This window comes from Sorex fumeus, unplaced genomic scaffold (assembly GCF_029834395.1).
Source record: "Sorex fumeus unplaced genomic scaffold, SorFum_2.1 ptg000045l, whole genome shotgun sequence".
Taxonomy (NCBI): Eukaryota; Metazoa; Chordata; class Mammalia; order Eulipotyphla; family Soricidae; genus Sorex; species Sorex fumeus.
In genome coordinates this window covers 10,767,206-10,791,548 of record NW_026606102.1, presented here as the reverse complement: position 1 = coordinate 10,791,548, position 24,343 = coordinate 10,767,206, and the positions used below count along the sequence as shown (strand labels likewise).

The 24,343-nt window shown below is 45.2% G+C and overlaps 2 protein-coding genes across 2 annotated transcripts in view; both read right to left on the bottom strand.

Annotated features, from left to right (window-relative positions):
* C8B (complement C8 beta chain) overlaps positions 1–15,583 on the bottom strand; it is a 47,392-nt gene extending 31,809 nt beyond the window's left edge. Inside the window, exons 1-3 of the mRNA XM_056122174.1 lie at positions 15,402–15,583; positions 5,963–6,119; positions 762–903 (exon numbers count right to left, since the gene is read on the bottom strand). Of these exons, the coding sequence (XP_055978149.1) occupies positions 762–903; positions 5,963–6,119; positions 15,402–15,496 (394 nt within the window). The 5' untranslated portion in view covers positions 15,497–15,583. The remainder of the gene's footprint in view (positions 1–761; positions 904–5,962; positions 6,120–15,401) is intronic.
* FYB2 (FYN binding protein 2) overlaps positions 1–24,343 on the bottom strand; it is a 313,439-nt gene that overhangs the window by 265,587 nt on the left and 23,509 nt on the right. The gene's annotated exons all lie outside the window — the stretch shown is intronic.

Genomic DNA, 24,343 nt, shown 5'->3' with positions numbered 1-24,343 from the left:
TTCTTATAACACTTCCCTTCCTCTTTTCTGTTGAGACACTAATCTACAAGAAGTTTAAGTGACTTCTCCTAATGTCAAAATGAGCCATGCCTCCGGCTGTCTGATTCTAGAACCAAAGCTTCTGGGGTCTTTAATGTCAGGAAATGCAATTGGAACCCCAAGATTTCTAAGTACAGCCCATCCACGAATCTGCAGTATGTTTTAAGCAAGTAGAATCTTTCCTCTTATTTTTTTTTGGGGGGGGGGGCAGTGCAGACTCACTGATGCTCAGGGCTTATTCCTGGTTCCACATTGGGAATCCCTCCTGGTGTGGATGGGGGAGCATATGTGGTGCTGGGGATCAACCCCAGGAGAAAAATGGAGCTAGAAATACTAATTGGGTGAGGTTTTAATTTTTGTATTTTACTTTTTGACTTCTGGGACCCACTAAGTGGTGTTCAAGGCTTACTCCTGGCTCTACACTAGGAATCACTCCTGGTGATGCTAAGGGAATCATATGGGGTGCTAGGACTTGAATCAGGGTGGCCATGTGAAATGCAAATGCTCTATCAGATGGATTTTTTAAAAACAAAAACGTAATATAATAAATGTAAAAACTTGAGGACAAGGAAGCCTACTGGACTGAGACATGAGCATGACAGTGATCAGAGCATGAGCAGAGACCGTGATCATGAGCATGACACACTGGTCAGTTTCCCCAGCCTCAGACACTGGCATCTCATTTACTAGTGCCCCCTCCCCCTCCCTGCAGCCTGCAGTACCTGTCTGGGCACACACAAAGCCTTCACATCGCACTTGGCTTCGGCACGGTCTGTTGGTAACACAATCTTGGACTTCTTTGTCCGAGAAGCTGCATGGTTCCCCGTAGAACTGAGCCGGCCGGAGCAAGGTGGCATGTCTGTACTGGAGCAGAGAGAGGAACCAGGGTGGAGTGGCAGGACTCTAGGAATTGAGGGATCTCTATGCCAGAGATGCCCAAAGAGGGCAATTGGACCAATTTCCCAGAGGGCACTGGACCAATCCAAGGATGGATGTAGTAGCTTCCAGCACAGTTGGGGACCTCTTACTGTTTTTTGGCTTATAGAAGGTAGATTTCCAGGGTGAGGAATGTGATCTTTCTTTCTAAAAGGATTGGCAGACCAAATAAGCTTGGGAACTCCTGGTCTATGGAGATGGGGGCCCAGGCCAGGTTTGGGAACTGGCAGTAGCAATTGATTACTAGTGGCTGCCTGCCTGGTCCCTTGTGTTTCCCTCACTAAAGGCTGGTAAGGAAATAAGTCACAGTGGGCTGCTTGCTTGTGAGTAGACTCTAAGCCCCACGAGGGCAGTAACCCGGGCTTTGATCTCTGTGTCTGCAGTGATGGGAAAGATTTGCTGACCGTGAGCAAAGCCTGGGCTTTAGAGTCAAGGGTCAAGATTGATTGCAGATGGAGCCAGTTCAATAACAAAACATCCACTATCTCTCAGCTGGATAACTTCAAGGGGTCGATTCAAGTGTTCTCATGGATTTGGTAGCTTCTAAATGAAAAAAAAAAAAAAAAGAAAGAAAAAACCCAAAGAAAGTGCTATGAAACTACAATGAACTCTGAGGCTTTCTAATTATAGGATGTAGAGCAAGTTACTTAATCTCGTAATACCAATTTACTGATCTGTAAAATGGAAATAATAAATCTCCCAGATGTATATTTTCAAATATATATAAAAGGTAAAGGCCCTCCCGTTGTTCATCGATTTGCTCGAGCGGGCCCAGTAACGTCTCCATTGGAGATTTTGTTGTTACTGTGTTTGGCATATCGAATACATCACGGGTGGCTTGCCAGGCTCTGCCGTGTGGGTGAGATACTCTTGGTGGCTTGCCAGGCTCTGCCGTGTGGGTGAGATACTCTTGGTAGCTTGCCAGGCTCTCCAAAAGGGGTGGAGGAATCGAACTCGGGTCGGCTATGTTGGCTGCGTGCAAGGCAAACACCCTACTGCTATGCTATCGCTCCAGCCCGCTGCGTGTCAGGCAGTCTCAAATATATATAAAATATTCAAATGTATAATATATATATATATACATAAAGTTCCACCAATAGTTTGTTAAACTTCTGTAATTACATTTATTTTAATTTTTATTTATTTTGGTTTTAGGGCCACACTGGTGATGCTCAGGGCTTACTCCTGGCCCTGTACTCAGGGATCACTCCTGGTGGTACTCAGCAGATCATCTGCAGTGCTGGTGATCACACTTGGGTTGGCTGTGTGGAGAGCAAGTACCCACCACCCTATCCACACTACTATCACTCTGATCCCTCTTTGTTATTAGTAATTTCCATCACTCAGTGTTGCCCTATCTCAACCTTCCTGTTGTTTTATGCCAAAGTATAGATTGAACTGCCAACATATTATGTCACACATTGTTGGAAAAATGATATTTACATCAGCTTGTTTTCTGATAATCACAGCCATGCTTTCTACTGTCACCTTTAGGATACCACAGGCATTAATGCTAGGCACCAGGTTGGGGCCATCAAGAGAAAGGCCTCTGTAAATGTTTAAGCAACTCCCAGGGAAAACTTAGGAGCTGGTAGAAGACTTCTAGAGGGCATGCCATTTAGTCTGAGACCCGAGGGTGAGTGGGGATACCAGATGAATGTGAAGCACTGGGGGAGGAGGGCAGAGAAAACTGTTGAGTGGAGAAACTTGCTGACCCATGTCAAGAGACTAGAGAGCATACACCTTGATCTAGAAAACAAGAAGAGAAGAGAAGGAGCAGGGGGAAAACAGGAGGAGCTCAAGGAAGAGGGAATAAAGCCAGGAGGCAGTTCATCAAGATCCTCAGGCTTTGCTCAGGTTGGATTGAGTATTTTATTATGCAACAAGAAGAACCCACTGCAGGGAGGGAAGTGATTATATATCCAGTAGCAGATGCCCTCAAGAATCGGTGCAACCAAAGATGGGAAAACAGGTTAAAGCCCCTTTGAGAACTGCATGGTAAGAGGTTAGTTATTTTATCTGTATGGCATTAAAAAAGAAATAAATTATATAAACAAAAACATCCATCCATGGACTCTCTCCTCTCTTCTCTCTCTCTCTCTCTCTCTCTCTCTCTCTCTCTCTCTCTCTCTCTCTCTCTCTCTTCTCTCTCTATCTCTGTCTTTTTCTTTTTCCATTTCCAGAGGGTGTTTCTTCCTGGAAGACAGAGAGGCTGGCAGGACAAGGATAAGTATACAAAGAAGGCTAGAAGGCTAGCCCCAGGCACTGAAGACAAACTAGGTTTGAGGAGTACTCATAAAAGATGGGGTAGGGGAAACATCTCCCAGTTTCAGCTGAAAGGTTTGTATGAGCCCCTAGCTAGTGACCCCACTGTGTTGCTGGCACTGAGGGAGGGGGTGGCAAATGCCTAGCAATGAGCTCTAACTAGCTGGTTGACTGGCTGATTCATTGCCGAGTCTTCCTGGTTGATGGTGCAGATGAAGTAATTATGCAGATAATTGGATCAATGTTGATAACTTCAGCAAGACAGCCTACTATGGGAACTGAATGATCCTGCTTGGCTCAAATATTGATCCAATTAACCGTGAATTGTTCTGGGTCTAGTTCCACAGGTCCTCACCGGTGGCTGGTTTGGTTACCCAAGGAATGAGACAGGGCCCTTTTCTCTAACACACTGCAATTCTCAGAGCTGGGATCCTGCGTGGATGCTCCTCTGAGAGGGGAGCCTGAGAAACATCTACTGCAAACTGTGGGTTTTGATCAGGAGAACACGAGCAGGATGGCGAGCATCTTGCTTCAAGAGCTGTACTTGATCCTAGATGCAATGGAGACCTTGAGAAGTCACCAGCTGGCTCTGAATCTGTTTACCTCTTTGCCTAATAGACGGTGCAACAAAGTCTCTCTCTTCCTCCCAGCCTCAAGATGTCAGAAAGGATAATGAGCTCAAACAACACCTATTTATGGGGTACTTATCAATGTGCAGAAATTGGTCTACCCCGAAGATGTAGAAATAAATAAACTTTCAAGCGCTCACCACTTAGTGGATCAGCAGATAATAAAGGAAAAGTAGGTGGTAAATCCTCCCAGGAGAGGACTAGGGAGCTCTTGCAGCTCATGAAAGGGTGTCTAGAAGTCAGGGGGGCTGAAGTCAGGATGCAGAGCTTTGAAGGACCAGAAAGTATTTGCCAGTGAAGAATGTGGGAAAGGGCATGTCGGCTGAGAGAGCGAGACTAGAGGTCAGGAGTGTGGGAAACAGTCAGAGAAATTCAGTTTCCATGTGCTGGGGTGAGGCTGAAGGAGGTTCTAGGTAGACTTACTGTTTGCTCTTGCTGCAAGTAGTTTTGCTGCGTTAATGATTTGGTCCTAAGGCAATTTTGCCATAAAAGAGGCAGAATTACAAAACATTTAGAATGGGAGCATTCATTTAAATGGATGAAAGGAAACACCTCCCGTTCTCTGCGGGTGTCTCTTTTCATTGAAAGGCAAGTCCCAATCCAGAGGAATCTTGTTTATAAGGAATTTTGCATTGCGGTCAATCAGCAGCCCCCTGGGCTGAATTTGCTGGACAAGGGGCTGCTGCTCTTATCCTTCTGGAAAAGATATAACTAGTCTATGCTCTCCCCTCCATGCCAATGTTCTAGAGTATGCCCAGTTCTTTTGTGTCACTGACTCTTCTAAGCTACTTCCTCTGCCAAATACCAAAATTCTATCTATACCAGGTTCTCTAATACCAAATACCAAATAAATAAATGGATATTTTTACCACTTTTAGAAAATTTATATTTGTAAAATTTTATAAACATTTATTTTCAGAGCAATGGGGGAAACTTAATTAGCCCCCAATTTCTAATAAAGCATGATGCATTTGGTAGAGGTGACATCAGAGGATCAGCTGCTGCATGTGAATTAGCTAAAGAGCGGATTAGAAATGTTCTTGAAGAAGCCACTCTTACATTTGTCAGTGCTTGGTAGGCTACTGGCTTTGAAGGATGGGAGGGATAACTGTGCTCACCAGGAGTTTGTCAAACTCATGTGGATGATTATCTTTTAGCGATAGCACAGCGGGTAGGGTGTTCGCCTTACAAGCGGCCAACATGGCCGACCCGAGTTCGATTCCTCCGCCCCTCTCGGAGAGCCTGGCAAGCTACCGAGAGTATTCGATATGCCAGACACAGTAACAACAAAGTCTCCAATGGAGACGTTACTGGGCCCGCTCGAGCAAATCGACGATCAACGGGAGGGCCTTTACCTTTACCTTTACCTATTTTACATTTTCCAAATTGATTCATCATTCAAACTTGGAACCAAACTGTCAACTAGTTCTTTTCTTTTTCTTTGTTGTTTCTCGACCACACCTGGTAGTGATCAGGGCTTATTCCTAGCTCTGTGCTCAGGGATCACTCCTGGTTCAGATCAGGGAGTCAGATGGGATGCCAAGGATTGAATCTGTGTTGACTGCCTACAAAGCAAATATCTCATCCCAAGTTATTTGATTTTCTAGTAAAATTGCCTTATACTTAGTCAGTTGGTATGAAACACTAGCAGCAAATAACATAAAAACAATCCATAGGTCAGGTTGGTAGAGAAGCCGATCAGTTTGAGGTCATAAGTGGGCTTATGTTCCCTGAACCTGAACTTGAACCCAAGGGCCATGGGAAGATTTAGAATACTTTCCAACTGAGAAAAAGGCCACACTTACATTTCCTAGAGCTGCCTCTGCTTACATCATGAAAGATGGACTAGAAGAGCAAGGTTGGAGACCAGAAGCCTAACACAATGAGAACAAAGCTCTTGGATATACACTGAAAGATCAAGGAAAAGGATATGATGGCTGCCTGGAGGCATCAAAGGGCAGAGTTCATATCTCAAATCAGTCAACGTGTGCAAGTTCTCTTGGGTGCCAGGCACAGTCTTTAGCACCCCAGTTGTCCTTGCTGAGGACCAGGGCTTTGGAAACTTGGAGCTCCCCTGAGGTCTGAGTACTTACCCTTTTCTTTTGACAGGGATCACATGTGGTCCAGGAGGACCAGCTGGACAATTCACAATCGATAGGTAGCGGTGCAACACCTACGCTCCGTGTCTGCCTGCTCTTGACAGTGCCATTGTCAGCTGCATGTGACTCAAAAGAGGGTGACCTGTCGCCCCTGAAAAGGGTATCACAATAAAAAGGAGTAAAGTAGCAGAAGGGAAATAGGGGACATCAAGCAACCACCCACCCATCCATTCAATAAATATATATTTGCTCACGTGGTTGTGTGTTTATCACTCAAGCATAGGTTAATTTATCCCACAAATATTGATTAAAACCCTGGTGAGTGCCTGACACAAGAAAGCACTGTTGTTGAGAAAGATTAGCGTCTGTAAGTAGAGGATAGCTGGGTGATCTTGGTCTCGGTTTTCAACCTTTACGAGCTTCACCTTTCTCTCCGATCTTAATGAGAGAATCCTGACTGCCACAGAGGAGGTTATTTCTAGGCTCAAATAAGAAAGTATGCATGAAGGCATTTCACTTTAAAGTGCAATAGATATGTGGGGAATATAACCACAGCTTAAGGATGTAGGATATTAAGCAATCCTCTCCGCAGTTTGGAGATTCTTTTATCTCCTGGGAAATGAGAGGTTTTGACTGACTGGGCTTTAAGATGCTCTCTTATTTGTTAAGAGTCTATGAAACATTGGCTAAGAACAAACCATATTCAGGGTACTGTACTCCAGGGATACAGTGAGAAGTCAGTTTGTCTTAGAATGGAAAAAGGGAGTAATAGCTCACTATTTCAGATTTTCTCTAGCAGACAGGGTTTAAAAATCTGCAGGTTCCTTGGTAAATTGCTTTAAGACATGGCACTGGCAGCAGGGCAGAGGTTGGACAAAGAAGGGGAAACTTGGGGGCAGGAAAACAAGTTAGACACATATGCAATAGTATGGGTGGTATGTGTGTATATGTCTGTGTGTGTGTGTGTGTGTGTGTGTGTGTGTGTGTGTGTGTGTGTTCTGGGGGGTGGGTATGATGTGAACCTGTACTATGACATTTTTCATGGGAGAGAAGTGAAGGACAGACTTGCCAGCAATTTGTCAGGTGGAATGTGTACACAGTGATAGGCAATGGGATAGACTCTGGGGGGGGGGATTGATATTGGTTTGTAGTTTGAGTGGGTTATTAAGTGAGAAACAGAGGCAAATGAGTTTGCTGGGAAGGTATGAATAAGAAATGTGACTTTTGGGAGTGCAGGGACAACTTATTTAGAGTTGGTCATTTGGTAACTCGTTTCTTGATGAAACTGGGACTCAGGAGAAAATCTGCATTGGACATACAGGTTTGATCATGAAAGGCAATGGGGGTTACTACAGGATAAAACTTTTGCATCCTAAGTATATATTTAGAATTGAAAAGATATGAAGACACTCATTTGAAGACATCTGTACCCCCAGGTTCATGGCCGCATTTCACAGTAGCTAAGAGTTGGAAACTGCCTATGCCCCTATCAACAGCTAAATGGATAAAGATATGGTTTCCAATCACCATGTTAGTCACTGTGTTACTGGTTTACAATCCCTAGTTAGCTGTAAAAAATGATGAAATCCCACCACTTATGACAGTACAATGAACCTTCAGGGTATTACATTAAGTGGAAACAAGTCAGACAGCAAAAGAGAAATACTGTTTGATTTCACTCATATGTGGAATATAAAGAAACAAAGCAAATGAACAACAACAAAAAAGTAAACAGATACAGGGAACAGATTGAGAGGTGCCAGGGGAAATGGGTGGGTGAAATGAATAAAGGGGTCAATTCTATGCGGATAGATGGAAACCAGATTTTGGGTGGTGATCATGATGAAGTGTACACAGATGTCAAATGATAATACTGCACATGATATTCCAGACTGTGGAGACTGTGTTGAAACATTGAACGCATAGCACATTCTAACATTATATTGTTAATGTGACATATGCTATTATAGACTCTACTGTGAACAGTACATGCTTCAGTACATAAACATTCCATTATACATTACATATATTTAGACATTCCATTAGACATTGCGTGTCTCTCTCTATGTATATTTATGTCTCTCTCTCTCTCTATATATATATATATATATATTAAAGATACGTGGGAAAAGACTGTTCTTACTGTTCTTTTTGCGAGAGAGGCCTTGCAAGTTGTTCTTGGGAGCCTGGGGGCCACTTTTAGCTATACTAAGCTAAGTGGCTGACTGGTGGCTCAGTGCTGGCTGATGGCTCAGTGCTGGCTGGTGGCTCAGTGCCCTGTAGTGCTGAGGACCATTAGGGCCTCCAGGGCTAAACCTAACAGTGCTTTGGGGTGGGAGGGTCCTCTAAGTTGAACCAGGTGATGTTCTGGGGAGCATGTGGTCAGTGAATTGAAATGGGATTGGCTGTGTATACCACAAGCACTATTCTACATCCTGGGCCCAGAGAGGATACTTTTGACCAAAATAATCAGGTCAAGGTCAAGCCTTTTGTTAATAACAGCAGAGACTGTGGCCTGACATCCAGGGTGGGGAAAGTCTATAAGGCTGAAGTTAGATTGGATAGGGGGTCCTGAACATGATATCTGAAATATGCCTGGAAGATAAAGCAACACTTTCCTTTGGATTCCTGATGTGGGGTGGGATGCTGTGTTAAAGGTGAATGAATATATGAATTAATGCATGAATGAATGAATGAGCATGATATCTACTCTTGGCTTCTAGCCTCCTGTCAGGAATCTGATCTGGGTGGGACTGGAGTTATAGTACAGAGAGTAAGGTGGTAGGGTGCTGTGCTATCACTGGGTGATGCTCAGAGCCAGGAGTGAGTCCTGGGCATCACTAATATGGCCACAAAGTGTGACACTCTGTCACTGGTCTTCCTTTGCGAGACAATAAACAAGGAGCAGTGAGATTTGCTGAGGGCCTGGGTATACTAAGCCCTGTGCCAGGGGGTTCTCCCTGTGGCTTGGTGAGTCCCGACAGAACTCACTAAGCAGTGCCAGTTGGGAGTTTCCATGATGGAAGTGGGGGCCTAGGGTGCACGCCATTTAACTCATTTAATGAGTTCTTTTAAGTTTCACCTGATGAAAAAGTAAGCAGTTGGAAGAATGAAATGATTCAGGGTGGGGTAGAGATAGGGAGATGAAAGGGACACCCCAGTCAGGTAGCCTTCTCTTTGACCCTTCATCTGTGCTGGTGGCTGGCAGGAAAGCAGCAGTACTTACCCACATACCTGAGGACAGATAAACAGGACCAAATCTTTATATGCTGGGGAAAGTGGACACCAAGGTCCAAGACCAAGTCACCACACACTAGACCAAAGTCAGTGAAGAACAGGATGAGTGATGTCATTGTAAAATGACCTAGGCATTGGGGAGGGACCTAGATCCATCCACTTGACCTGCACAAGAAAACCCATCTTCAGAAATATCTAAAGATTCAAATGCAAATCTTTCCCACATCACTCAAAGATAGATAGTCAGGAATAAAAAGGAATAAAATCTTTCAGTACCGACAATCAGATAGATGGCAGAAGTGACCGAGGTTCCTGTGGCAGATATGAGGTGGCTTTGAGGTCTTTCAGACTATTCAGCCTGTGCTGTGTCCACTGCCCCATGCTGCTGGGCCTGTATGGACCCCACCAGCCCTCCCCCACACCCCCAAACCCGGTCTCTTTCTCAGTGCCTCTTTCTTCCCCAGGTTCAAGATTGAGTCATTAGGGAGCACGGCACAGAGTTGCACTGTCTCAAAGACATAGTATATCACACCAGACAAGGTCATTAACAATACACATTCTCACTTGGCAAAAGTCCTAAAAAAGAGGATAATATTAACTACAGTGAAATCCATCTCCATGACCACCCCAGAGACCAGCAAAAATCAATGGCCTAGTCAGGTTGGATCTTTAACGAAAGGTCAAAGACTCTTCTGGAAACCACAGGTGGATACTTTAAAGTGGTTAGTGAGACGGGTGGGACACAGGAAGCAGTGGGGGGACAAGGGGGTGGAGAGAGGGAGCTGTGCTCTTATTTACGAACTCACCCAGGTTTGACAAGACAATAGTGTCTGTGATTTGGGCTTCTCCTAAGCATGTATTTGACAGCTCTGCAGGATATCCCCTTCCTGTTTCAACTAAGAAACAGTCATATTGTGTTTTTAGCAACTATCAAGCCTGTTTGGTGCCCTGCAGTTGAGACCAAGCCACTAAGTAATGCACAAATGCACTATTAAGAGTCACAATTATTTTCCTCTCCGAGATTTGAAAGCCTGTTAATGGGCAAGATGATGGCTTAGCGAAGAAACTTGGTAAAAAGTAGTTATAACCACCAGATCTCTCATTTTTGCACCCGATTTTCATTATGGAGGTGGCAATGTAATGAAGTAATCAGCTGAATAAATAGCATGTTTGTAAATTACATTGGATAAGATGCGTGGGGCTTATTAGGGCTGCAGAATGCAAAGCTGAGAGAAAAGCCAGCATTAGTCGCATCTTTAATTCCAGGGACTAGCAGAGAAGCTAAGAAGGAACAGGGTGTCAGGGCCACAGTATGAGGACACAGCCCAGTTCCTGTTCTGCTTAGGAATTTTCTGCAGAAACAAACCAGTCAGACTGTAATTTACTACTGATCTCCTCTGTGGGACTCCCCTTTGAAGCATTAAACATGCCCCTAGAAGTGTAGCAAATAAAACAGTACACACCCAAGGACTCTTAACTCCAGAGGAGCAGTTGTTAACATTTCGATTTGGTACCTTCAGTTTTGTTTGGTGTCTTTTACAGTCTCTGTTCTCTGGTACTTTTAGGCCATTTGACATTAAAGGTGGTTAACTGACTCAGCAGCTGGTTTAATAATGACCAGATTCCTTAGTGCTTCCTGTGTTCTAGCTGGTTCTTTGGTCCCATTTTGGTCTTCTGTTCCTCCTACCATTTGTGGTTCTAAATGAGGATTTTCTATAGATCCTATTTTCTCCCTTTTTTTAAAAAAATAAAAATAAGTGAAATAAAATTTTTGTTTCTTGAAAACTCCTGTTCTTTTATTTCTTTTTCTTTTTCTTTTTTTTTTTTTTTGAGGCTTGGGATCTAACCCAGGGCTTCACAAGTGGGAGGCATGGACTCCAGAAGTGACACCACAATTCTATCAAAAAGAAACCCTCTGATATTTTGCATTTCATATTAGCACTGTACAAACTGCCGGGGTCCCTGTTTCTCTCCCTTTCATCTCAAACTTCATCAGAAATTTGATAGATATCCTTCCAGTCTTTTTTTTTTCTGTACATGTATGCATGACACATTGCATCCTAACATATGCCCCCACAATTACCCTGTGGCTCTCACTACTGTACTCCTGAGGCCTATCTATGCAGATTCCTAAAGAGTTTAGTTCTTTCCTTTTGTCTAGATGTTGCCTCAGATGGCATATATAGCATTTACTTTCTCCATTTCCTTTTGGAAAACAATTTATATTTATCCATTGCTTTGCAAACATTGCTGCAACACACGCCTCTCTACAAATCCTGGGAACGCGTCCCTCCACATAAGGACTGGCAAGGATGTGCCTTACCCTGAGGGCCATGGGACGCTGCTGCCAGTGTGAAGACTTAGTCCATTGGGTCCCCCTCAGCTCTCGCCATCTTTCTAGCTGGCGTCTCTGATCAAAATAAAGATGGATTCCTCAAGTCCAGGCGGGATTAGGTCAGCAGTAAATTGCAAGCCATCAGCTTATATGGATGGGGCACGTCAATATATTTTGGCTTTCTGTAGAAATGCCCTGACACAACAACTTTCTTGTCACACACAATTTGTCAGGCAGCTGCACCCCCTTGGCAAATAGCATCCTTCCTCTTTGCTAGAAGGAGCAACTTCTGGGTGGCAGAAATCCAATTTCTCTTCCTTCTGCCATTTGCAGTTGGAGACATGAAATTTCAAGCAATGTCTCATGGAAACAAACAATGCGGTCCAGAGAGAGAGAGAGAGAAATGGCTGGGAGACAGGCAAGATGGGGAAGAGGGACCAGGAAGACCCAGGGATATGTGAGAACTCTGCAACCAGCACCATGGAGATCTGAATCTGGTTTTTTTTCTGCCTAATGAGTGAGTAATCTTTACGAAGTCTATGCTATCTCTCTAGAACTCAGTTTCTCTCAAGCACTGGATTCTATAGCTGTAAGAATGAGTTCTAATGAGCAAGGGCCTGGTGCATAGAAGAAATACATAAGGGCAGTTCTTAGGACTCTGGGAGGCTTATTTACCTGGCTTGATTACAAGAGGATCAAAAATGAAAACCTTTCTTAGCAAATAAGATGGAGGCCCCTGTGATTTTCCAAGGAAAGCACAGGCGCGCCAGACTGGAGAGCCACCTCCCCGGGCAGGCCCACAGTGACAGAGGGATGAAGGACCAGGGAACAGAGAAACAAGGCCCCAGGCTGGTCGGTCGTCAGTTTATTTTTCTCTCCTCCCCAGCATTGTCTCTCCCTTACAGCACAATTGTAGTTATAGTTTTGGTCATAGTCCCAGTCATAATGGTTCCCTTATCCTCATCTTTATAGTTCTTACCATAGTCCTCTTAGTTCTCTTCCTCTCTTACCCCTTACAGCAGTTATATAGAAATCATGAAGGGTTGGGGTACATGTAGGTGTGGTGAACATTGTCGTAACAGCACAGCGGTAGGGCGTTCGCCTTACAAGCGGCCAACATGGCAGACCCGAGTTCGATTCCTCCGCCCCTCTCGGAGAGCCCGGCAAGCTACCGAGAGTATTCGAGATGCCAGACACAGTAACAACAAAGTCTCCAATGGAGACGTTACTGGACCCGCTCGAGCAAATCGATGATCAACGGGAGGGCCTTTACCTTTACCTTTACCAAAGCTGCTCCTTCAGGGGAAGTTCTAGGAGATAAACTCAAGGACTAAATCTCATCTGAGAGTTCAGCACTCCAGATTACTAGAAGATCTGCTAAAGATGGGATTCCATCTAGGGTGTATTACTTTCTCCTTTCCTCAGCTTGTAATCCATTTAACCAATCACAGTAAACTTACTTACAATATTTCTAGTTATTTTGTATGAACACAGTAAGAGATATATTAAGCTTAAAGGTTGGCTCTTCTTGCGAACATCTCATTATATATTCCAGACCATAGTCTTCAGGCCAGGTTAGCCTTTCCTAACCCCAACAGAGTCCTTATTCAGTTACTTCTTTTTGGGTCATGACAGAATATGTTTCATGACCGTGCTCTTAATGTGTTATACTTATGGTACTTAGCTCATCCCCTTTTGATGCCAGGGTAGCTTACAGCTTGCCCTGGGTCCATCCAGTCTCTTCATTGGGACTCTCCTTTTTGGTATGTTAGGAAGTAAGGGCAACTGAGGTTTAAGTCAGGTAAATATGATGGATGCCCAGGAGTAAATATTATTTGGAGTCAATTAACTCCCATGTTACAGAGCAGAGCATGAACCATCTTCCTGTATCTATACAAAATGGGCATTGCTAAACCATGCAAGGGACATAGCAATATAGAATTATTAGTGCTTGATGGAATTGGGTATGCCTCAGGGGCACTGTTGTGGGAGTAACTCAATAAACCAAAGCTCTCTGCAGGAGGAGCCAGGACAACCCAATGTTATCCAACAGGCCCCAGTACTTTCTGGTCTAAGTGAAGACTGTTCTGTTTCACCAATGGAATCTAAATCACAGCCCAGGACTTTCCCAGGGGTCCTGAGGGGAAAGGTCAGAGCAGAATCCCTGCTTCAGAGAATCTGGACACATGGGAAATAGGAAAGAGGAACAAATCTGTCTCCATTGCAAAGGATCACCTTGCTCTTCCCCCAGGTTCAAGACCCCACTGGGAGACTCTAGTCTACAAGGTGTCCCACAACTCAGCCACTTGGAATGCCATATGTACCCTGGAGTGAACTTCCTCACATATGAATATCAAATATGTTCATGTTGACGCTTTGCTTAATACCCTTCTCTGTTCCTCTATCCAAGAGTAGGGGGGATTTTGTTAGCCCTGATGAGGAGTAGGCACCAGCGCCAGGTCACATGTTATAGAGGCCTTGATGGTCCCTTTTCCTGATCTCTAAGATGAGGTACCAGCTCCTTGGCTGGCACTTGCTGTGCCACCATCTGAGCCCAGCAGTCCCTCCATCACCTCTCCTCTTGCTGCCACATTTTCCCGTGCCCTAGGCTAACCCAAAGTAAACTGGTATCACTCATGGAGATGCTTATGAACCACATGGGATGCCAGGGATCAAACTCAGGTCAGCCATGTGCTAGACCAGTGCCATACCTGTTGTATAATATTTCCAGTCCCAAAGCTTGTTGTTGTTATTGTTGTTTATTTTTTGGTAGTCATTTTTGGGCCACACCCAGAAGCACTCAGGGCTTACTCTTGACTCTGTACTCATTCCTGGCTAGGCTCAGGGAACCATATGGGGTGTGAGAAATTGAACCCACATTGTTCATATGCAAGATGAGTGCCTTACTTGATGGCCCCTAAACCAAGATTCTTAACAACCATAATGGGTATTATATATTGAGTGCCTAATAGGGAGTTAATTCTCATTGTCCTGGGGGTTAAGTTCTCAGCAGAACTGGCCATGAAGTGAGGAGTGAGCACTAGAGGCTCTGTATACTGAGAAGTTGAGCTCAGAGAACTTCATGGACTCAGAGGGAATGACATTCCACCCTCCTCCAGCAGGGGCAAAGAAGGGCTGGGTTGCCCAGGTCTTTGACACTGCTAGGGATTCCTCAGGCACAGAATCATTCCCAAACAGCCAAGACCCAGAACTTCTTTCCCTGGAACCCAAATTTGAGCTTTTATCTTTATATTTGTTTTTAGGCTATTCTAAATCCTTTGAAAGAGATACCAACAATGCAAAAACCAAAATAAAAAACAATGAAACTAAACATTTAGCTGTTATTCCAAATAACATCTGAAATGTCTGTGTGTATGAGAGAGAGAGAGAGAGCCAGAGAGACAGAAAGAGTATGTGTACACATGTGAGAGGGAGACAGAGAGACAGAGACAGAGGAAGAGCACCTGAGAACTCAAAGAATTGGGGTTGATGAGCAGATAGAAGAGGTCACCCCCACATATTAAAGTAATATGAATTGGCTTTTTCCCCATTCTTGACGAATCTTCCTTTGCATAAATAATCATACCAAGGCTTTGTTCAGAATACAGAACAAGGACCCTATTCTTTTCTGCATGACAAAACACACTTAAACATGTCAGTTTGTTGCAGGAACGTTTGTGGAAGTCAGCTGCTTAGATCCACAAGTTTTCGAAGACAGTTGTTGATATCACTTTATCAGATGCAGGGGAGCTGCTTTGAGCAATTAGCCTTGTTCAAGAGGCGCACAGGAAGGAGGTGTGCTGTGTCTTCCTCGTCGTGTGCCTCGTCTTGAGCAGGGAATCATGTGTAACTGACACTTACCTGCAGCCAGGCACTCTGAGCCACCCCAGAGCAGCACCGAGAAGAATCAGCTCTGCCACTTGCACCCTCCAAGTCCTCGTCCTGTAGATCCTCATGTTCTCTAAGTGACCGGAGGTCTGGCCGAGACGCTTAGATCCATGAAAAGCCAGCACAGGGCATATTCCGGTCAGCTCCTGACCCCGTCAACAGTTCTGCAGAGTAAACAGAGGGATGAGAGTTGCCAGTGGCTGTGACTCCCACAGGCTTTGCACAGACAGGAAACGCAGCTTTGTTGCTGGAACTCTGCAGCCACTTGCTTTTCACTCATTCACAACAGCATGTGGAGAGAGTTGTTGAGACTAACCTGTGAGGAAGTCCCCATGGCTTGCAAATGCCAGATCCTGAAGGTTCAAATCCTTGCTCTGCCCCTTTGAGTTTTGTGTTCTCCAGCAAGTTTTACAACCTTGAGCAAGGGACTTTGCCTCTGTGCCTCTGTTTCCCTCCTTTGCAAAGTGGGGAGGATTCGATAGGTCAATGCAAACAAGCGCTTAGAAAAGGCTCATCCTGAGTACTGACATGTGAGCTATTCTGTCACTTATGGCAAATGCAAAAAGTATGAAGTGTGACAGGACAGGCTTTGCCTTCCTGTGAGGCTCTCCCTAGCTGTGTGATTCTGAGCAAGTCCACAAGAGACAGAAGAACTTGAGAGCCTGTCAACTTGAGTTCAAATTCTCTCTGTATTTCACCAGCTGTGTGACTCAAGGCAGATGGCTAACCTCTCTGAACTCATCTTCATTAGTAAAACATAAATGGTAGCTACTCATCTCCCAGGAATGTTGTGCAGTTGAAATAAATCTGAGAGTTGAAAATCCCTTCCACTGGGTCTGGCACACCCTCTGTGCTTTCACTTAGGAACTGCTGTTTTCAGAGTCCGGTTCTGCTTCTTCACACATAAAATAAGAGGACAATGTCTGCCTGTCACTCAGGGTTAGCTCAAGTAAAATACTCAATGTGAAACTGTCCCACTTGTCTGCATCATTGAAAAATGTCACTGGGGGCCAGAGTGATAGTACAGTGGTAGGGCATTTGCCTTGCATGCGGCTGACCCAGGTTTGATCCCTAGCATATGGTTCCCTGAGCACCGCTAGGAGTAATTCCTGAGTCCAGAGCCAGGAGAACCTGTGAGCATTGCTGGATATAACCCAGGGAGCAAAAATAAAATAAAAAATGCCACTGTACATGACCAATGATCCAAATCCATTCTATTGCCACCCTCTAAAGTTACAGAACTTCCTTGTCATTAGGGGGAGAGGGACAGTGGTGCTGGGCTGTTAGGAGCTCGTCCTGGGAAGATGAACACTGGCCTCCAATAATTCCCAGGGACTTTAAAATGCTACAAATGAGTGTAACACCTGCTGGATTAGTAAGCTCTTGTCTCTGACCCTACACCTCTGTCTGTGTGCTAGGGCAGAATCAGCAAATCAGGCACCTTCATGTCTGATGTGCTCTATTTGAGCCTAACTAGCATCTCCCATTCTCCTTTTCACTCTGCATAGCAAACCAGGTACCCTGGCATCCCTGCATGGCCTTATTATCAACTAGGATTCAAGAAAAATGTCCCACTAAAGGCTTTCTCCCAGTGCCACCCCATGATCAAATGGTCACCTCCTCTCCCTGCCTCTGTGACTCTCTGATCACTGTGAACAGATGTAAGAGGAGAGTCTTTCTATTATTAGTTTCAGCAAGGCTATGGTGTCCACTTCCTTGTCCAGCCTTTTAGTGGGACTGGACAGAATTCCCTTAAAGGGGCCACTCACTTCTCAAAGGCTGGTTTTTGTTTTTTGTTTTTGTTTTTTCCATCTGTCTATTGGAGCTACAGGGACACAGACACCTACTTGATGAGGTTGGAAGATGTAACTGATGAAGATTCATCCATTTCCTGGTTTCTCTGAAAGTCTGGCCGTTCCTCCTCCTGCAGTTGGGCTGTTTATTCCCCAGATAAACCAAAGTCAGGAAGGGATAGAAACCAGAGCCGTCAACCTTATGCCCAGATCCGAGGAAACAGCCCTGCAGTCTCTCAGGGCTGCATCATGCCAATCTCATTAGCCGGCCCCCAGGCACCAGCTCCCTGCTTTCCCCAAGGACACAGCCACCTGAACTTTGACACGATTGACTGTGGTAGTTAATCATTCACAAACAAGCAGAAAATTGGGTTTCAAGAAAGATCTGTATCTTCACTCACATTTGCCTGCATCTAAGAGCGGCTGCCTCCTGGCAAAAAAAGAAAAAGAAAAAAAGACTGCCTTCATTCTCCTCATGCCTAGGGGCTCCAAGATGCCAGTTTTAGAGAGGGTGGTCTCTTGAATGAAGCATGTACTCTCAACCCTCTTGGTTTCTCCGTGTATGCTGTCCCGTCCCTCTGTCCAGATATCCATGCTGCATAGAGGCTTTGGACTGAGTGTATTCATTTCATATAGGTGTCACTTTCTCTAGGAAGCCCTCCCCATGGACTCTGCTGGGCTTTTGCTTCTTGACTTCCAAATATCTCCCCTATACCCTGCCAACCTACACCAGCCCACACACACTCCCCACCAACGCATGCCCTCTGGTGGTTCTAGGAGCACTCACCTGGGATCTAATATGGGGAGAGGATATTAGTCCCAAGCTTTGCAATATACTACACTTACTTCATGGACAATTCGCAGCAATAAAGAATTTTTTTCTGTCCATCATCTTGCATGATCTTGACAATAAGCCAAGAAAGTAATCACCATCTTCCCTGCCTTGGAGAGGGGGCTCACAGCTGCACAGCATCAAATCTAGCATCAGATACGTTACCACCCCCCACCCCCCATTCTGACTCTTTCTTTTGTCATTCCAAGGCTTTATCCTCCTCATAGGAAGTTTTTAGCACAACTGTCACACTACCTCATCCACTGGTATTTATGCTCTTCCAAAGGGTTGTATCTTTCTTCTCTGACTAGGAGAGACTTGAGATATTTTAATAATAATTGTGTCTCTGGACCTTTAAACTGTATGGAGGAGTGAGTAGTTCTAGGTCTATGGGTTCACTGTTTGGTTGTTTGGTTTTGGGGACATATCCAGCAATGTCCGTGGGTACTCCTGACTCTATTTTCAGAAATTACTCCTGGGAGGCTCTGAGGATCATACAGGATACTGAGAATTGAACCCAGATCAGCTTTGTGCAAGGCAAGTGCCCTACCTGCTGTTCAATCTCTGGCCTTCAAGGAATCACTGATTTTTAAGCCTTTAATAGCTCTTATTTTTTTAGCCACCAGTTTCACAGTCAATGATACCCATGTTGTTTAGATGTTTACATGACCACAGTCTCCTCCTGTTGCCTATTCTGTACTAGTGTTCGCTGCCTAACAAGTAATTCGCAGCTCTCCCTCCCCTCCCTAAGTAGTCATTTCAAGCAGTGTTTCTCAATCTTTTTCAAGTTGTGGCCTCCTTCTGACCTAGCATGTTTCCTGAGCCACTGATCAGTCATCTAGCCTCATGCTGTGGTTCCCCCCATTTATGCAGTTTTTCATCTTTGGCCCCTTAAAATATCCTAGGGGCTTTGGGGAGGGGCACATAGCCTTAGTTGAGAAATGCTGATTTAAAACAATGGTCATGTATTAGCTCCCAATTCTTTGGATCATCATGTTGTGCTGGCTTAGCCAGGTGGTTGTGTTGGTCTTATCTTGATTCACTCATGCAATTTCAGTCAGCTAGTGAGTCAGCAGAGGACTGGCTGGCACTGAGTGGCCTTCCTCATCAGCTGATGCTTCACTCCATTTACTGGTGCTGGATTATGACTGAGATGATGGGATGGTTGGACCACTTGTTTCTGTAGAGACTAGGTAGGTTTCTTTATGAAGATGTCATGGTTCCCAAATGCTGTTCCCAAAAGGGTGAATCCAAGGCAGAGTGTTTCTTCTGCCTCTGCTTGTGCTATATTCTTCGTATCTTATCAGCCAAAGCCAGGACTGAGCCCACATTCAACCTATGTTTGTTGCAGTGCCTAGTACAATATGGGAACAACCCAAATTCCCAAGCACAGGTGAATAGATCAAGAAGTTGTGGTATTTATACATAATGGAACACTCTGAAGTTATATACAGGGACATACCATGCAATTTTTCTGCTACATGGATGGAACTAGAGGGTATAATGCTGATGAAGTCAGTAGGAAGGAAAGGTGTAGGATAACATTATTTTGTACTTCCTGCATAGCCTCAAGTAGTTTAGGTTTATTGGGTTGCTCCTATCACAGTGCTCCCATTCCTCTGTGTTTATTTGTAACTTCTTTCTTTGTGCTCTTCTTACTTGTAAATATTGTTTTTCTCTCCCTAAGTCCTTTGCATAGTTTATTCAGAACAATGTTCTTTCTGTATGGACCCAAGAAGACAGTATACACTAAGCTTTTGTAACATGACTCTCAGTGTTATTTTCCTCCTGGGCATCTGTTCTCTCGACCTATGCCTCAGCTGCCCTTACTTCCTAGCACCCCCATAAGGCAAGGCCCCACAAGGGATTGGATGGAAGCAGGGTAAGCTATGTGCTACCCGGGCATCAAGATGGGCCTGGCCAAAGTGCCTAATGCTTAATTATAAATTAGGAGCTTGGTCATGGACAAATGCTGTCATGATCCAAAAAGTAATACCTGGAATCTGACGTTGCTAGGGTTAGGAATGATTAATCTGGCCTCAGCAGTGTAGTCTGAGTCTGTGGCAAGATGTTCCCAGGAGAGCTGCCCTACAAACTTCAGTGTATCTCTTACTGTGTCCATACAAAAATAACTATTATTGGGCTGGAGTGATAGCACAGTGGGTAGGGAGTTTGCCTTGCATGAGGCCGACCTGCGTTTGATTCCCAGCATCCCATATGGTCCCCCCAAGCACCGCCAGGAGTAATTCCTGAGTGCATGAGCCAGGAGTAACCCCTGTGCATCGCTGGATGTGACCTCCTCCAAAAAAAAAAAAACACTAGTATTAAGATATTGATAGAGTTATTGGACTGAGGGAAGGAGAAAAACACCTTAGGAGGTATTTTGCCCTTAGGCAGTCAGGAAGGGCTTTGGAATACCCCAGGTGGTATTTCCTTTGAGCCAGGTGGGCCCCTTAGGAAGGGCTTTCTTATGTTGATTTTGCTACCAGACCGGGGCAGTGGGCTGAGAGTGCTAGGGTGTTGGAGAGGTAGAACGCTGGGAGAGTTGGAGCGTGACAGAGAGAGCAGGGGGCAGGCCGTGCGGCAACATGGACCTCAGAGAGGCTAGCAAGTGGGGGAAGAGAGAGAAGAATGTATAAAAAGAATACAGGAGTAAGCACGTGGAGAGAGAGAGAGCCCAAGCTGAGAGATGGCGCACAGAGAGATAAGTGGGAGAGACATAAGTGGGAATGAGTAGCAGTGTGAGACTAGAATGGGGCGCTCAGAGAGACTGGGGCAGGGGAGTGGGGAGAATGGAATAAATGGCACCTGATCAATCAACTGGTTTGTTCTTCATTTCGTCCACCGTCTGCCCCATGACCCAGGCCAGCCCAGCTTGGGGAGCGGCCCGGGGCCCACTCTGAATGCAGGCGGCTAGCGGAAGAGTCTTAATGATGTCGGTGGGCCCCATGGATGACTTATGTGAAGTGGGCAGGAGAAAGACGGTCACTTTCTCCCCAATTGCCCCTGCCACCCGGGACCCAGGGTTATTGAGTTCTTGTTTCTCTCTCAGAAAGGAATTTCAGGAGTAGACAAGCAGTGAAGTAACAGATTTTATTTGGAGGATTTTGTTAGGTGCGGGGGTGGGGGGGGGGGAGAGAGAGAGAGAGGAGAGAGAGAGAAACGTACTCAAGAAAGAACACGGGCTTCTCCAAGGGTGGAGAGAGCCCCTACACATATCCTAGCATTAGACAGAAAAGCATGAAAGTACACATCTCAAGAGGGGAGATGCGGGTGACAAATGTGCTCAGCCCACATGTGCTCAGCCACATGGGCACAAGCAGCACATAAGCACAGGCAGCATATGTGCACCCTTCCTTTGTTCAAGGTAGACTTTATAGGGTTTCTCCAGCCTGCCCCCACGTGAAGCTTCTTCCCAGGTAAAAGTCCGTTGCTAAGCAGGTTACCAGGGAGGTTGGGAGCAGTGGTGGTCTTCTTTGGGCTGAATCACTAAAGTTAATTGGATTAAAAGGGAGGTCCAAAAAGAGGAACTTCTTGGGGAGGAGGCTATATCCTCAGGGTCTGCGGATGGTCTTATCAGGTCTTTGTTTTCTGTATCTACAAGGTGGGGCAGTCCTAGAATTCTTCCATGAAACTTTTTAAATCCAGTTTCATTGTCAAGGGCCTTTCCCTATCTACCTGCCTACATCAATCAGTAAGGGCCTCTCCCTGGCCGCCCATGGAGTTTATACAGAAAGGAATAGATACAGAACAATCTCTCTCATATGTGGTTCCTAAAGATACATAGGGAGCAACAAAAGGCCAAAAGCAATGGAACTAAAGTTGATCCACAGAAGTAAATTTGTAAGGGATGAGACTGAAAAGGAAAGGCTTTTGAGACCTTGGTAGGGGGAGAGGGTACTGTGGTATTGCAATGATGTATGGATAAAACCATCATTAACAGTCTTATAAATCACAGTGCCTCAATGAAGATGAAAACATAAAATAAAATATAAAAAACATAATTTAAAATAAAGAGATGGAGACACAGGCAACCATCTGTGAAAAGATGACAGAATGAAAAGCAGAGTCACCCAGCTGAGGATCATGCTGACAAGAATGGAAGGGAGAGGTGGCAGAGGTAGCACAGGTGTTAAGGTCCTTGCCCGACATGGGGCTGACCCTCTCCCCTCTCCCAGAATCGTTGGGATTGGCCCAAGCCCACCTGCTTCCCTCCTTTCTATCAAGAGTAAACAGGATAGAAGAGATTTGGGGGCATTTTGTGACTTACCACACACACAAGCTCCTTTGGCACATTAAGTATTATGGACTTCCTGGTGCTCTCTTTCCCTTCCTGATGGTTTGGAAGCATGTATCGGGAATAAGTGTTTCCCAGTGGAGGGAACCTTTCCTGACTCACGGCATGGAGAGAGCCCCTGCTAACCCACTGGGCTTTAGATGAGTGAGACTTTAGCTTAAGTTGTGCTGCCCTGGTGATTTTATAGTTTATATGTTATTGCAACAACAATTATTCTATTCTTACATAAATCACGAGGCTATGCTTCATGCAAACCTCTTGTACACAGCTCTTATAATACTTACACAATTTGGTGTATATATGCCTGTTACCAATACCCCGCTCCTCCCCACCCCAAACACACACCTGGGGAAAAAGTCCATAGATTTTCCTGGATTCTCAAAAAGACCTGAGATTCAAATAAGAAGTCAAAGCAGGACAAAAATAAAATACTCCCTCAAGATGTATCATCTGTTCTGCTCACAAAATTGTCTTTGTAGGGAGTGCTAGGTGATCTAAAGTGTCTGAGGAGTCAGAAAGACCCAGGTTAGCATTTCATCTCTTGCCTTTATTAGTTTCTATGCTGGATAAATCCCTGAAGTAGTAGTTTCCTCCATTTAAAATGCAGACTTGTTGAAATAATGGTTCAATAATCGTTTATTGAAAGCCCTCTAATGCCAGACACAATACTGGGTGTCTGGGTATAAAGATGACTATCAGGGCTGATAGCCTGGAAATGGGGGAATGGGGGTAGAGCAGTGATTGGGATCCACACAGTCTAACTGTAAACTCTGTGTGTGTGTGTGTGTGTGTGTGTGTGTGTGTGTGTGTGTGTGTGTGCATGCGCGCGCACACACATGCGCTACCATCGGGAAGAGCTAAGGGAAGGCTTTACAGAGAGAACCCGCATTGGTAAGATGCATGGGTGAGACGCAAGATGCAAGATGCTCCCATGGTTTGTGGGAACTAGAAGCCATTCAGTACTACAGGAGCTCACTCCGCAGCAAGCACTGAGGAAAGAAATGAAGCTGAGGAGATCTGCAGGGTCATAGGGGGCCTGATAGGTACTGCTAATGATAAGGATTTTATCCTGAGTGCGAGGGTGGGGTGGGGAGTGTGTGTGGGAAGAAGAGGGTTTCTCCTTTGTGAGAGAGATTCTTCTTGCTGCCATGTGGAGAATGGATTAGAGGGAGGCCAACTGGTGCAAAGAGACTGGTGAGGAGGCTGCTCAAAGAGCCCTCAGAGAAATGATGAGGCCTGAATGGGGGGGGGGATGTGAACAAGATGGGGGGGAAGAGGTACACATACTTACTATCTGTGTCCAGTGGCAAAGAGAAGAAAACAGAACAAGACTTGGGAAGGACTTTGTCACCAGGCAGCTCTGCCCAGAGGTGGGCCTATGAGTTTGAGTTGCTGCCTCTTCCTGAAGGAGGGAGATTCAGTCCCCCAGGCTGAGTTCAGCTCTGACTATCCCTCCCAGATCTCCCTGTACATGTCCAAGGATGTGACAGACACCTCCCTGGTCTATCCTTGGGATAGACTAATGGCCATAGCTTATCCACCAAAAATGAACTCCCTGCTTCTAGGTCACTGCCCTGGAACTTGGGGATAAAGCTTTGCTCTGAGAGTCTGAAAAACTACCAATCACCGAGGCTTTCCCTCTGGGGTTTCCCTAGGCTGAGTGCCTGGCACTGGGCTCTTCCGGCCTGTGGAGTCCAGACATCATCATCATCCAGGATGATGGTAACAAGGATGGTGTTTTCCTGGTACAATGGTTGACACAGCTTAGGCAAGTACTCTCTCCTTCCTACAGTTCCCATCACCAACATCAAGGAAGAGCCACCTTCACTGTTAGAGCAGTCTAGTCCTTGTCATCTGTGTTCCCTGTGACATGCATTTCTGCACTGAGAGCATGAATAAGTTCCTCTGTAGATGTAGACAGGAGCCCCATACTCAGTTGTATGATATTCGGTCTACAGAGTAGAGAGATTTTCCTCTGCGTATCAGGGGGGCA